At 46.7% G+C, this 14,676-nt stretch overlaps 1 protein-coding gene across 1 annotated transcript in view; it reads left to right on the top strand.

The window, feature by feature from the left end:
- Window positions 1-14,676, top strand: part of dnah6 (dynein, axonemal, heavy chain 6) — a 522,203-nt gene that overhangs the window by 477,865 nt on the left and 29,662 nt on the right. Inside the window, exons 74-75 of the mRNA XM_072517256.1 lie at window positions 3,112-3,184; window positions 13,946-14,097. Coding sequence (XP_072373357.1) covers window positions 3,112-3,184; window positions 13,946-14,097 — 225 coding nt within the window. The remainder of the gene's footprint in view (window positions 1-3,111; window positions 3,185-13,945; window positions 14,098-14,676) is intronic.

The raw sequence follows: 14,676 nt of genomic DNA on the forward strand, positions 1-14,676 counted from the left end.
GCATGGTAGAATTCAAAATTCAGTTTGGAGGCGAAGTGGAGTCCCACTTGCGTTCTGGATTTAAACAAAGGCTTGAGGACACATTTGGCCCGTATAGACTGGGCAGGAAGGCTAAAAGGTAGGACAGCTGATGAGCAGTAGCAGTTGTTTCAGGAGATCCTCAATTCCTCACAACTAAAATATATCCCAGTGAGGAAGAAAGATGGGAAGAGGGGTAAAAGATATTCATGGCTAAACAAGGAGTTCAAAGACAATATAAAGACAAAATCTACGGTACGTCATATTGCAAAAGCCAGTGGAAGGCTGGAAGATTGGGAAACTTTCAAACATAAACAAAGGGACACTAAAAGAGTAACAAAAGAGCTAACATAAATTACACTAGAAAACCAGCCCAAAATATCAAAAAGGATCGCAAAAGCTTCTATACTTTGCCTCAGTTTTCCCAGTGGAGGACACTAGTACCATTCCTATAGGAACGGGCAATTCAGAGGTAATAGGAAGGGAGGAACTGAGAACAATCAACATCAATAGGGAAAAGGTACTCAATAAACTTTTGGAAGTGAGGAAAAACAAATTCACTGGGCTTGCTGGTCTACATCCTAGAGTGTTGAAGGAAGTGGCAGTGGAGACAGTGGATCCATTGGTTATTATATTCCAAGATTCCCTGGGCCTGGGAAAGGTTCCAGTGGATTGGAAAAATGCTAACGTAACACCCTTATTCAAAAAGAGATGGAGGCAGAATGTGGGAAATTACAGACCAATTAGTTCAACATCTGTTGTCAAGAAATTGTTAGAATCAATTACTAAGGAATCAATTACTTATCAGGTCATTTGGAAAGTCAAAAAGCAATCCATCAGAGTCAATATTGTTTTATGAAAGGCAAATCATGTTTGACTAATTGGCTAGAGTTCTTCGAAGATGTAACAAGCAAAGTGGATAATGGGGATCCAGTAGATGTAGTACTTAGACCCCTACTATATTTCTTATACACACGTCTGTGTGGCAAAATTTGGCTCCAACTCCATCTCCACGTTTGCTGATGACATGACAGTAGTGGGTCAGATCTCGAACAACGATGAGTCAGAGTACAAGAGCGAGATAGAGAACCCAATGGAGTGGTGTAACAACAACAATCTATCCCTCAATGTCAGTAAAACTAAGGAGCTGGTCATTGACTTCAGGAAGCGGAGAATCATACACCCCCCTGTCTGCATCAATGGTGCTGGGGTGGAGATGGTTTCATCTTCAAATTCTTAGATGTGCACGTCACCAACAATCTGTCATAGTCCACCCATGTCGATGCTATGACCAAGAAAGCACAACAGCGCCTATACTTCCTCAGGAAACTAAGAATATTCGGCATGTCCACATTGACTCTGACCAATTTTTACAGATGCACCATAGAAAGCATCCTATCTGTCTGCATCACAGCCTGGTATGGCAACTGCTCAGCCCAGGACCGTAAGAAACTACAGAGAGTTGTGAACACAACCCATTCCATCACACGAACCCACCTCCCATCCATTGACTCCATCTACACCTCCCGCTGCCTTGGGAAAGCGGTAGCATAATGAACGACCCCTCCGATCCGAGTTATTCTCTCTTGAAACCTCCTCCATCGGGCAGGAGATATAAAAGTCTGAGAACAAGCACTAACAGATTCAAAAACAGCTTCTATCCCTCTGTTTCTAGACTCCTGAATGACCCTCTTATGGACTGAACTGATCTCTCCATGCATCTTCTGTACTGAGTAGCACTACACTCCGTATGCTTCACTCGATGTCTCTGTCTATGTATTTACATTGTGTATTTATCGTATGTCCTATGTTTTTTTACCTATGTTTTTTCATGTATGTAACGATCTGTCTGGACTGTACACAGACCAATACTTTTCACTGTACCTCAGTACACTCGGAAATAAATCAAATCCAATCCAAATTAAATCCAAATATCTGGACTTCCGGAAGGCGTTTAAAAAGGTTCTGCACAAAAGGTTAATTCACAAGGTTAGATCTCAAGGATATAGGAGTAATTTATTAGCTTCGATAAAAGACTGGCTGACAGACAGAAGACAGATTCAGGATAAGTGGGTCTTTTTCTGGTTGGCATGTTACCCATGCTGGGGTTCGGGCCTGGGTGTGCCCTACTGTTATGAGGATGGGATGCGGGGGGGGGGGTGCTTGAGGACCCCCTCATTAGTAGGTTGTGGCATTGGGTGAGTCCTGAGGCTATGGTGGTGGTGGTGGGGGGGTTCAGAGATTGGGGCGTGATTTGAAAATGCCAGTCAGACGTCAAATTATTCAAGTCTACCTTATAATTCAGTCTGAGGATTACCTGCTACAAGTACAACTGAGTGCCAAAGAACATGTCTCAACTCAAATATGTTTGCTGACAAGGCATTGAATGATAGCATTTCAAAACATGCACCATGCTAAAAGGAGGTAGAATAATAGAACATAGAACAGTACAGCACAGAACCGGCCCTTCGGCCCTCGATGTTGTGCCGAGCATTGTCCGAAACCAAGATCAAGCTATCCCACTCCCTGTCATTCTGTTATTTGAGAGACATACCATCCTGGTCACCTCAGAGCAGTTGGCGAAAAACATGGCCTGTACAAAACGTTAGGGACAGGTTATTTGCCTATTCGGTTGATCTGGATTGGTCTAGAGGAACAACTATAAATAAATATTTGCCCCAATTTCATTTGAAAAAAAAAAGAAAATCGCTTATTGTCACAAGTAGGCATCAAATTAAGTTACTGTGAAAAGCCCCCAGTCGCCACATTCCAGCACCTGTTTGGGGAGGCTGGTACGGGAAATGAACCGTGCTGCTGGCCTGCCTTGGTCTGCTTTCAAAGCCAGCAATTTAGCCCTGTACTAAACTAACCCCGTTTTTTAACATGCCAGGCAACGTTAAAAGCATTCTTCTTTAATTATTAAAAATAGAAACACAACATACAGAAGTTTCAAATTGGATTGACTAACTGGTAGTATTAAAAAAATAATATTATGGATTTATATATTCAGTTAAGTGGGTTAATGTGGGTTGTCAAGTTTTATAATGTACAGAAATGATTGTTCAGTACTGATTTTCTTTGTTTCAATTTTAGTCCTGGATCAAAGGAGGCCAACCAAAGTCTTTCTGGATTTCTGGATTCTTCTTTCCTCAGGGATTTCTGACTGGTAATCATCAGATAGAATTTATTGAAAATAATTTTACTTAGCATATATGTTAACTTTGAACTCGGTTCCATGTTTATCACCCAGTGACCATTCTTGGGCTGTTCATAGAATCATAGAATTTACAGTGCAGAAGGAGGCCATTTGGCACATCGAGTCTGCACCGGCCCTTTTAAAGAGCACCCTACCTAAGCTCACACCTCCACCCTATTCCCATAACCCAGTAACCCCACCTAACCTTTCGAACACTAAGGGCAATTTAGCATGGCCAATCCACCTAACCTGCAAATCTTTGGATTGTGGGAGGAAACCAGAGCGTACAGAGGAAACCCACGCAGACACGTGGAAGAACGTGCAGACTCCACACAGACAGTGACCCTAGCTGGGAAACAAACCTGGGACCCTGGACCTGTGAAGCCACGGTGCTAACCACTGTGCTATCGTCATCCCTTCCCCCCCCCACGTTTGAAGGAAATATTGCAGAATGGTGTTGAATCAAATAATCCAAGTTCAGATAAATAATTTGATTTGTTAATCAAGAGAAATAGGCTCTATGCTTTTTAAAATATTGATAAAGAAGATGACATTTTCCATTTGGCACACGACATATTCCTGTTTCATACTTTCAAACAAAAGGAAAAATGTTAAGCTCTTCAACCTGAAGAGTAATGAAATTGTGACCTCACCTAGTGTTTTACTTAGCAGTTATTAATTAGACTTTGTAATTCTGTTGTAGTTGAAAGTATAACAGAACAATCCATCAAATTGCTCTTTTTTTTGCAGCTGAATACACATAGGGTAAAAATGCAATTTATGCTACAGAAATGTCACAAGATAAATGATTTGGATTATTTTTTCATTTACCCATAAAACTTCCCAACTTGTGTTTGACGTGTATCCATTAAGACTTGGTCTAAGAAGCTGAATCTTTGTCAGGGGCCTAGGGTTCAAGTTGGCCATTGAATCTGGGGCGTGATTCTCTGAAATGGAAACAGAGTGTTCGCGCCGTCGTGAACGTCGTCGAAGTTCACGACGGCGCGAAACGGCCCCTATCCCGACCGATTCAGGGCCCGAAAATGGTCTAGGAGTGGCGCCGCGTCATTTACGCGCGCCAGGCCTTGGCGCTGCGTAAAGGCGGATCTGCATACATGACGCGGCCAGTGCCGCATAACTGGCATCACCCGTGCATGCGCGGGTTGGCCAGCGTCAACCCGCGCATGCGTGGTTGCCGTCCTCCCCGAGTCCGCCCGCAAGAAGATGTCAGACGGATCTTGCGGGGCTGTGGAAGAAAGGAGGTCCTCCTTCAGAGAGGACTGCCCGACGATCACTGGGCACCGATCGCGGGCCAGACCCCATTTGAGGCCCCCCCCCCCCCGGTGCAGGATCTCCCCTCAACCCCCCGCAGGCCGACCCCCCCCAGCTTTCCCGTGCTGTTCCCGCCGGCAGCGACCAGGTGTGGACGGCGGCGGGGGGAACCTGCCGATTTAGGCAGGCTGCTCGGCCCATCCGGCACTGAGAATCGCGGGGGTACCGGTGAATCGCCATTTTGGCTGTCTTGGGCGATTCACTGGACCGCGCCGCACAAAACGCGATTGTGCCGATCTGGCCGCTTCCGTGAATCGCGGGAGGGCGTCGGACCGGCGTCGCGGGAAAATTTGGCGACCCAGCCGATTCTCCAAACCGGCACGGGAGCGGAGATGATGTCTGTACTCCTTAGTATATACTAAGTAAAGCCTTGAGAGCTCCGTATGATTCAAAAAGCCTTCTTCACATGGACTGGCTCAACCGAAACTAACTAACCCATTCTCAACCTGCTGGAAACTATTGCTGGTTCACTGTATCGACTTTAGTCTGCCTTTTTAAAAGTTAATTATTGGGTTGTGGGTATCACTGGCAAGGACTATGTTTATTCCACATCCCCAGTTGTCCTGAGAAGATGATGGTGACCTGCCTTCTCGCATCATTGTAATCCATGTGTTGTTGGTAATTCCACAATGCTGCTGGGTCGGGAGTTCCAGGTTATATTGAAGGGGCGGTGACATATACCCAAGTCTGAATGATGTGGGGCTTGGCAGTCCCCTGAATCTGCTGCCCATGCTTGGCTAGGTAGTGGAAGTCACAGGTTTGGGAAGTGCTGTGGAAGAAGCCTTGGAAAATTGCTGGGAAGAATTCTGGAGATAGTACTGGAAAATTGATGGTGAAGAGTTGGGTGAGTGGATGAGATGCTAATCAGGTTGGCTGCTTTGTTCTGGATCATGTTGTGTTTCGCAAATGTTGTTATAACTATACGCTTCCAGGCAACTGGAGAGAGTATTCTATCACAGGAGGAGAAACCCACCAGTCAGCAACTGGAAGAAGGGGGAAGGGTGGTCAGGGAAAGGGGAGAGTCAGCAGAGGGCGGGGTGGCCTTTGATATTCTGAAACCCAAACGTTTCTGACTCTGAAACCCAAAAGTTTATGTGGCTTCAGATCAAAGATGGGAAAGGAAACTGCAGGCTAATTGCTGCCTCCGTTCTCTCTCAACTAATGAACTAGTATTTCACCATGTGAAACACACTTGAAAGAAGCACTGAGGATAATTAGGGCACAGGATATCATCGAGGTAGGGGACCTCAATGTCCATCATGAAGAGTTGACACTACCAACTCTGAGCAAGACCCGAAGGCACAGCTGTCAGATCGGACTTGCAGCAGGTAGTAAGAGACATAACATTAAGCAATTTAAATTGGTTCTCACCAATCTCCCTTTCACAGATACACCCGTAGGAGTGACACTGCATGGTCTTTGTGGGTACCGCAACCATTCTATCCTTGAGGTGATCAACAGCCATTGTTTTCTTTGCCTGTTGACAGATGTGACTTGTCACCTATTTCTCATCCATAGGAGAGAGAAGTTTCCTTCCTGGACTTGTTTTTATTCATTTACAGAATGTAGGAGTCGCTGGCTAGGCCAGCATTTGTTGCCCATCCCTAATTGCACTTGATAAGGGTGCTGGTGAGTTACCTTTTTGAACCGCTGCAGTACCTATGGTGTAGTCACACCCATAGTGCTGTTTTCATTTTTTAAATTGACCTTTTAGCGGTTTGATACAACTGAGTGCATGCTAGTGCCATGAATCACGCTGATGTTACCTGCGAATGTATCCCAACTTGAAACACCAGTTTGTGGGGGAGTATACATTTGTTTTTAGAATGATGTGAGGAATCAAGTGAAACGCCAATGAGAATAAGCGATCCAGTCATTGTGTAAAAATTATTAAGGATTATTGATTAAATTAAGGACAAATATACACAAACAGGACTACACTACTCTAAGACATTAAGTATATAAACCATTAAACACCCACACTTTACGTAGAATGTATCCCTTGTTCCAAAATATATATATGATTCCTGAACTCCTTAAGATTTCCGTTGTCCCCCAAACAACATTCATATTAAATAGATCTGTCAGTTAAATCCACCTTACAATTACCACACAATACAGGGCTGATGATCAAGAATGGTCCAGTGAAGATATTTAAACTCTCTTTATGATGATTTCTGCACCGCCTTAGCTCTAAGACATAGGAACTGTTAGATGTGGAAATCTAGGGTGCTAGATGGAAACTGGCTTCTCTGCTTCTGCAGCTGTTAGATGTAAACTGTAAACCTCCCTTGCTTCTGAGGGTCCTGGCAATTATTTCCCTTTGATTCTGCGTTCTGTATATTTGGTGGCTGCCTCCCTCAAATTCCTTGACTCCATAAATTAGCATGTGTATGTCTCACTGATTTTCTTTTTTTTTTATTAAATATTTTATTGAAAATTTTTGGTCAACCAACACAGTACATTGTGCATCCTTTACACAATATTATAACAACACAAATAACAATGACCTATTTTATAAACAAAAAATGAGTAAATAATAAATAACAAAAATGAAAACTAGCCCTAATTGGCAACTGCCTTGTCACAAGTAACACTCTCCAAAAATATAATTTAACAGTCCAATATATAATTATCTGTAGCAACGACCTATACATACTATACAGTATATATTAACAACCCTGAGAGTCCTTCTGGTTCCTCCTCCCCCCCCCCCCACCCCCCCCTCCCCCCCCCCCCCCCCGATCCTGGGCTGCTGCTGCTGCCTTCTTTTTCCCATTCCGTCTATCTTTCTGCGAGGTATTCGACGAACGGTTGCCACCGCCTGGTGAACCCTTGAGCCGACCCCCTTAGGACGAACTTAATCCGCTCTAGCTTTATAAACCCCGCCATGTCATTTATCCAGGTCTCCACCCCCGGGGGCTTGGCTTCTTTCCACATTAGCAATATCCTGCGCCGGGCTACTAGGGACGCAAAGGCCAAAACATCGGCCTCTCTCGCCTCCTGCACTCCCGGCTCTTGTGCAACCCCAAATATAGCCAACCCCCAGCTTGGTTCGACCCGGACTCCTACTACTTTTGAAAGCACCTTTGTCACCCCCATCCAAAACCTCTGTAGTGCCGGGCATGACCAAAACATATGGGTATGATTCGCTGGGCTTCTCGAGCACCTCGCACACCTATCCTCCACCCCAAAAAAATTACTGAGCCGTGCTCCAGTCATATGTGCCCTGTGTAATACCTTAAACTGAATCAAGCTTAGCCTGGCACACGAGGACGACGAGTTTACCCTGCTTAGGGCATCTGCCCACAGCCCCTCCTCGATCTCCTCCCCTAGCTTTTCTTCCCATTTCCCTTTTAGTTCACCTACCATAGTCTCCCCTTCGTCCCTCATTTCCCTATATATATCTGACACCTTACCATCCCCCACCCATGTCTTTGAGATCACTCTGTCCTGCACCTCTTGTGTCGGGAGCTGCGGGAATTCCCTCACCTGTTGCCTCGCAAAAGCCCTCAGTTGCATATACCTGAATGCATTCCCTTGGGGCAACCCATATTTCTCGGTCAGCGCTCCCAGACTCGCGAACTTCCCATCCACAAACAGATCTTTCAGTTGCGTTATTCCTGCTCTTTGCCACATTCCATATCCCCCATCCATTCCCCCCGGGGCAAACCTATGATTATTTCTTATCGGGGACCCCCCCAAGGCTCCAGTCTTTCCCCTATGCCGTCTCCACTGTCCCCAAATCTTCAGTATAGCCACCACCACCGGGCTTGTGGTGTAGTTCCTCGGTGAGAACGGCAATGGGGCTGTCACCATAGCCTGTAGGCTAGTCCCCCTACAGGACGCCCTCTCTAATCTCTTCCACGCCGCTCCCTCCTCCTCTCCCATCCACTTACTCACCATTGAAATATTAGCGGCCCAATAATACTCACTTAGGCTCGGTAGTGCCAGCCCCCCCCTATCCCTGCTACGCTGTAAGAATCCCTTCCTCACTCTCGGGGTCTTCCCGGCCCACACAAAACCCATGATGCTCTTTTCAATCCTTTTTAAAAAAGCCTTCGTGATCACCACCGGGAGGCACTGAAACACAAAGAGGAATCTCGGGAGGACCACCATCTTAACCGCCTGCACCCTCCCTGCCATTGACAGGGATACCATATCCCATCTCTTGAAATCCTCCTCCATCTGTTCCACCAACCGCGTTAAATTTAACCTATGCAATGTGCCCCAATTCTTAGCTATCTGGATCCCCAGGTAACGAAAGTCCCTTGTTACCTTCCTCAACGGTAGGTCCTCTATTTCTCTACTCTGCTCCCCTGGATGCACCACAAACAACTCACTTTTCCCCATGTTCAATTTATACCCTGAAAAATCCCCAAACTCCCCAAGTATCCGCATTATTTCTGGCATCCCCTCCGCCGGGTCCGCCACGTATAGTAGCAAATCGTCCGCATACAAAGATACCCGGTGCTCTTCTCCTCCCTAAGTACTCCCCTCCACTTCTTGGAACCCCTCAACGCTATCGCCAGGGGCTCAATCGCCAGTGCAAACAATAATGGGGACAGAGGGCATCCCTGCCTTGTCCCTCTATGGAGCCGAAAATATGCAGATCCCCGTCCATTCGTGACCACGCTCGCCACCGGGGCCCTATACAACAGCTGCACCCATCTAACATACCCCTCTCCAAAACCAAATCTCCTCAACACCTCCCACAAATAATCCCACTCCACTCTATCAAATGCTTTCTCGGCATCCATCGCCACTACTATCTCCGTTTCTCCCTCTGGTGGGGCCATCATCATTACCCCTAACAACCTCCGTATATTCGTGTTCAGCTGTCTCCCCTTCACAAACCCAGTTTGGTCCTCGTGGACCACCCCCGGGACACATTCCTCTATTCTCATTGCCATTACCTTGGCCAGGACCTTGGCATCTACATTTAGGAGGGAAATAGGTCTATAGGACCCGCATTGTAGCGGGTCCTTTTCCTTCTTTAAGAGAAGCGATATCGTTGCTTCAGACATAGTCGGGGGCAGTTGTCCCCTTTCCTTTGCCTCATTAAAGGTCCTCGTCAGTACCGGGGCGAGCAAGTCCACATATTTTCTGTAGAATTCGACTGGGAATCCATCTGGTCCCGGGGCCTTTCCCGCCTGCATGCTCCTAATTCCTTTCACCACTTCTTCTACCTCGATCTGTGCTCCCAGTCCCACTCTTTCCTGCTCTTCCACCTTGGGAAATTCCAGCCGATCCAAGAAGCCCATCATTCTCTCCCTCCCATCCGGGAGCTTCATATAATTTTTTATAAAATGTCTTGAACACTCCATTCACTCTCTCCGCTCCCTGCTCCATCTCTCCTTCCTCATCCCTCACTCCCCCTATTTCCCTCGCTGCTCCCTTTTTCCTCAATTGGTGTGCCAGCAACCTGCTCGCCTTCTCCCCATATTCGTACTGTACACCCTGTGCCTTCCTCCATTGTGCCTCTGCAGTGCCTGTAGTCAGCAAGTCAAATTCTACATGTAGCCTTTGCCTTTCCCTGTACAGTCCCTCCTCCGGTGCTTCCGCATATTGTCTGTCCACCCTCAAAAGTTCTTGCAGCAACCGCTCCCGTTCCTTACTCTCCTGCTTCCCTTTATGTGCCCTTATTGATATCAGCTCCCCTCTAACCACCGCCTTCAACGCCTCCCAGACCACTCCCACCTGGACCTCCCCATTATCATTGAGTTCCAAGTACTTTTCAATGCACCCCCTCACCCTTAGACACACCCCCTCATCTGCCATTAGTCCCATGTCCATTCTCCAGGGTGGGCGCCCTCCTGTTTCCTCCCCTATCTCCAAGTCCACCCAGTGTGGAGCGTGATCCGAAATGGCTATAGCCGTATACTCCGTTCCCCTCACCTTCGGGATCAATGCCCTACCCAGCACAAAAAAGTCTATTCGCGAGTAGACTTTATGGACATAGGAGAAAAACGAGAACTCCTTACTCCTAGGTCTGCTAAATCTCCACGGGTCTACACCTCCCATCTGCTCCATAAAATCTTTAAGTACCTTGGCTGCTGCCGGCCTCCTTCCAGTCCTGGACTTCGACCTATCCAGCCCTGGTTCCAACACCGTATTAAAATCTCCCCCCATTATCAGCTTTCCCATCTCTAGGTCCGGAATGCGTCCTAGCATCCGCCTCATAAAATTGGCATCATCCCAGTTCGGGGCATATACGTTTACCAAAACCACCATCTCCCCCTGTAGTTTGCCACTCACCATCACGTATCTGCCCCCGTTATCCGCCACTATAGTCTTTGCCTCGAACATTACCCGCTTCCCCACTAATATAGCCACCCCCCTGTTTTTCGCATCTAGCCCCGAATGGAACACCTGCCCCACCCATCCTTTGCGTAGCCTAACCTGGTTTATCAGTTTCAGGTGCGTTTCCTGTAACATAACCACATCTGCCTTAAGTTTCTTAAGGTGTGCGAGTACCCGTGCCCTCTTTATCGGCCCGTTCAGCCCTCTCACGTTCCACGTGATCAGCCGAGTTGGGGGGCTTCCTACCCCCCCCCCCTTGTCGATTAGCCATCACCTTTTTCCAGCTCCTCACCCGGTTCCCACGCAGCTGTATCTCCCCCAGGCGGTGCCCCCCCGCCCATCCTCTCCCATACCAGCTCCCCTCTCTCCCCAGCAGCAGCAACCCAGTAATTCCCCCCTCCCACCCCCCCCCGCTAGATCCCCCGCTAGCGTAATTACTCCCCCCACGTTGCTCCCAGAAGTCAGCAAACTCTGGCTGACCTCGGCTTCCCCCCGTGACCTCGGCTCACACCGTGCGACGCCCCCTCCTTCCTGCTTCTCTATTCCCGCCATGATTATCATAGCGCGGGAACCAAGCCCGCGCTTCTCCCTTGGCCCCGCCCCCAATGGCCAACGCCCCATCTCCTCCACCTCCCCTCCTCCCCCCATCACCACCTGTGGGAGAGAGAAAAGTTACCACATCGCAGTATTAGTACATAAAACCCCTCTTTGCCCCCCACATTCGCCCCACCACTTTGTTCGAACGTTCTTTTTAATAACCCGCTCATTACAGTTTTTCTTCCACAATAAAAGTCCACGCTTCATCCTCCGTCTCAAAGTAGTGGTGCCTCCCTCGATATGTGACCCACAGTCTTGCCGGTTGCAGCATTCCAAATTTTATCTTCTTTTTATGAAGCACCGCCTTGGCCCGATTAAAGCTCGCCCTCCTTCTCGCCACCTCCGCACTCCAGTCTTGATAAACGCGGATCACCGCGTTCTCCCATTTACTGCTCCGAGTTTTCTTCGCCCATCTAAGGACCATTTCTCTATCCTTAAAACGGAGGAATCTCACCACTATGGCTCTGGGAATTTCTCCTGCTCTCGGTCCTCGCGCCATCACTCGGTATGCTCCCTCCACCTCCAACGGACCCGCCGGGGCCTCCGCTCCCATTAACGAGTGCAGCATCGTGCTCATATCTGCCCCGACGTCCGCTACCTCCACACCTTCAGGAAGACCAAGAATCCTCAGGTTGTTCCTCCTTGCGTTGTTTTCCAGTGCCTCCAACCTTTCCACACATCGTTTCTGATGTGCCTCCTGCGTCTCTGTCTTCACCACCAGGCCCTGTATATCGTCCTCATTCTCGGCTGCCTTTGCCTTCACGACCCGAAGCTCCCGCTCCTGGGTCTTTTGTTCCTCCTTTAGCCCTTCGATCGCCTGTAGTATCGGGGCCAACAGCTCTTTCTTCATTTTCTTTTTGATCTCTTCCACACAGCATTTCAAGAACTCTTGTTGTTCAGGGCCCCATGTTAAACTGCCACCTTCCGACGCCATCTTGGTTTTTGCTTGCCTTCCTTGCCGCTGTTCTAAAGGATCCACTGCAATCTGGCCACTCTCTCCTCCTTTTTCCATCCGTATCCAGGGGGGATTCCCTTCTGGTTTACCGCACAGTGTTTTTAGCCGTCAAAATTGCCGTTGGGGCTCCTATCAAGAGCCCAAAAGTCCGTTTCACAGGGAGCTGCCGAAACGTGCGACTCAGCTGGTCATCGCCGCACCCGGAAGTGTCTCACTGATTTTCTAATCGACTAGATCGTATGTTTCTACAGAAAACATGTTTCTACTCACACCTGGTTTGATCTGCTAATTTAGTGACTGGGAAATACAAAGCTCATCCTGCCTTTTGTAGGCTGGCCATTGCTGTCGCTTGGCAGATTTTTACCTGTTGCTGGGCATATCGCATCCCATTATTTCTTTGTTAAATCCATGTTACTGCTGCTACTAGGCAAATCCATGACACAAGGCTAATTAAGAGTCAGCCACACCTGGAATCATGAGTCACACACAAGCCAGATAAGGACAGCAGATTTAATGAATCCGGTTTTTCCAACAGTGGTTTCATGGTCATCAATAGACTTATTTAATTCCAGTTTTTGCTTTTTTTATTGAATCAAATTTCCACCATCTGCCATGGTGGGATTCCAACCCAGGTGCCCAGAGCATTACCCTGGGTGTCTGCATTACCAGTCCAATGACAATGCCACTATGTCACTGCCTCCTCATCCCTGAGCTTCCATACATGCCCACATCTCAAATGTTTTTTCATAAATTCACCCCCAAAATGACTTCCACTTGCATTAATGCCAATTTCAAAGTTGCTCAAAATAGAATTTTAAGTATTCTCTTTATTTTGAGCAGAAATGGCTGGAATGCACACTAGTGTTTGTCTCATTAAGCTTCTTTATCAATTTGGCATACTTCAGAGTATTGCATCCTGATCTAAATCCCAATTTCCTTCTGATTCTATGCTACCAGTCATTGGCGCTGAAAAAGCCACAGCTTGTTTCTGCAAGGGTTGTTCCAATTTCTGTTCCTCCAGTATCCATAAGCTTTTATTTCATAAAGAAAGAGGTAGTGGATAAATAGACTGATGTATCAAAATCGCCAGCACAATGGCAAAAGATAGCTCCCTTTCTCTCTGTAACAATCTCCCCACCGTTTCCTAACTTCACGCATCTTCAGTGGGAATGGATCAGGCGTTAGTATAAAGCTTCCACAACTACAAGTGACTCGATGTGTCCTGATAAAAAAATAGTAAACTAACAAGTTTGAAAGAAGACCAATGCTGCGGGCAATTAGCTACAGGGAGCAGGAGAGAAATTCCTTTGGCCATTATTCTGGCCTTTGGTACAAAAAGAAAATAACCTTTGCACGAACAAGCCAGCAATAAATGATGGGGATTTTATTGGAAAAGTGAGATGTCTTGGAAGTTGTCATTCTGCCTCATTCCACATAAATTATTTATTCACTCATCACAGAAGTAAACTCCCCTTGAGGAGCTGCAGGCTGCCGACTTTCAACCCCCACCCAATTGTTACAGCTTCTTTCATTCTCTCTTTCAGGCACACTCCAGAACCACGCCAGGAAATACAACCTACCAATTGATGAACTTCAATTTCGTTATAATATTATTCCTGTGTATCGGAATGCAACGGAAATAGCAGAAGCTATGAAAGCCTTGAAACATGGGGAAGTTCTCCCGATGGATAGTTTGGTAATTTCAGCTTCTCAGTCTAAAAATGTTTCAGCCTTGTATCATTGAACCTATCGAATAACAGAGGGCAGCTCCTCCAGATCACTGATGTGATATTGCTGTTCAATCTCTTGTTGGCAGCTAGCAATAAAAATAAAACTTAAATCTTTTAGAATTATATGGAGTTGGGTCATCAAGAAAAATATATTTTTAAAATCTATTAAATTACAGTAATAAGTATCACCAAAAAAAAGTAGAATTGATAGGATTCTGGATTATTACATCTTGCCAAAATCAGAATTAGATGTGGGTTATGTTAGGGATGGGATTATGATGAAATAGGTTCTGAGATGCTGGTGACAAAAAAATCATGAGGAAGCTTAATAACCTCAACAGTTAATGTTTCCACACCAAGGATAATAATTAATCAAAGCTACATCTTCCACTTCCTTTTCCATCTGTGTCAGTTATTGCAACCTCATTGAACTAGTCCTGTAAAGTATTCATGGCCGGAATTCTCCAGCTCTTGGGATTCTCTTTTCCCACCGGCAGCACAGCCTCACCTGCAGGTTTAATAGAATCAATACCTGGGTGCCAGCC

The sequence above is a fragment of the Scyliorhinus torazame genome, chromosome 9, assembly GCF_047496885.1.
Source record: "Scyliorhinus torazame isolate Kashiwa2021f chromosome 9, sScyTor2.1, whole genome shotgun sequence".
NCBI lineage: Eukaryota > Metazoa > Chordata > Chondrichthyes > Carcharhiniformes > Scyliorhinidae > Scyliorhinus > Scyliorhinus torazame.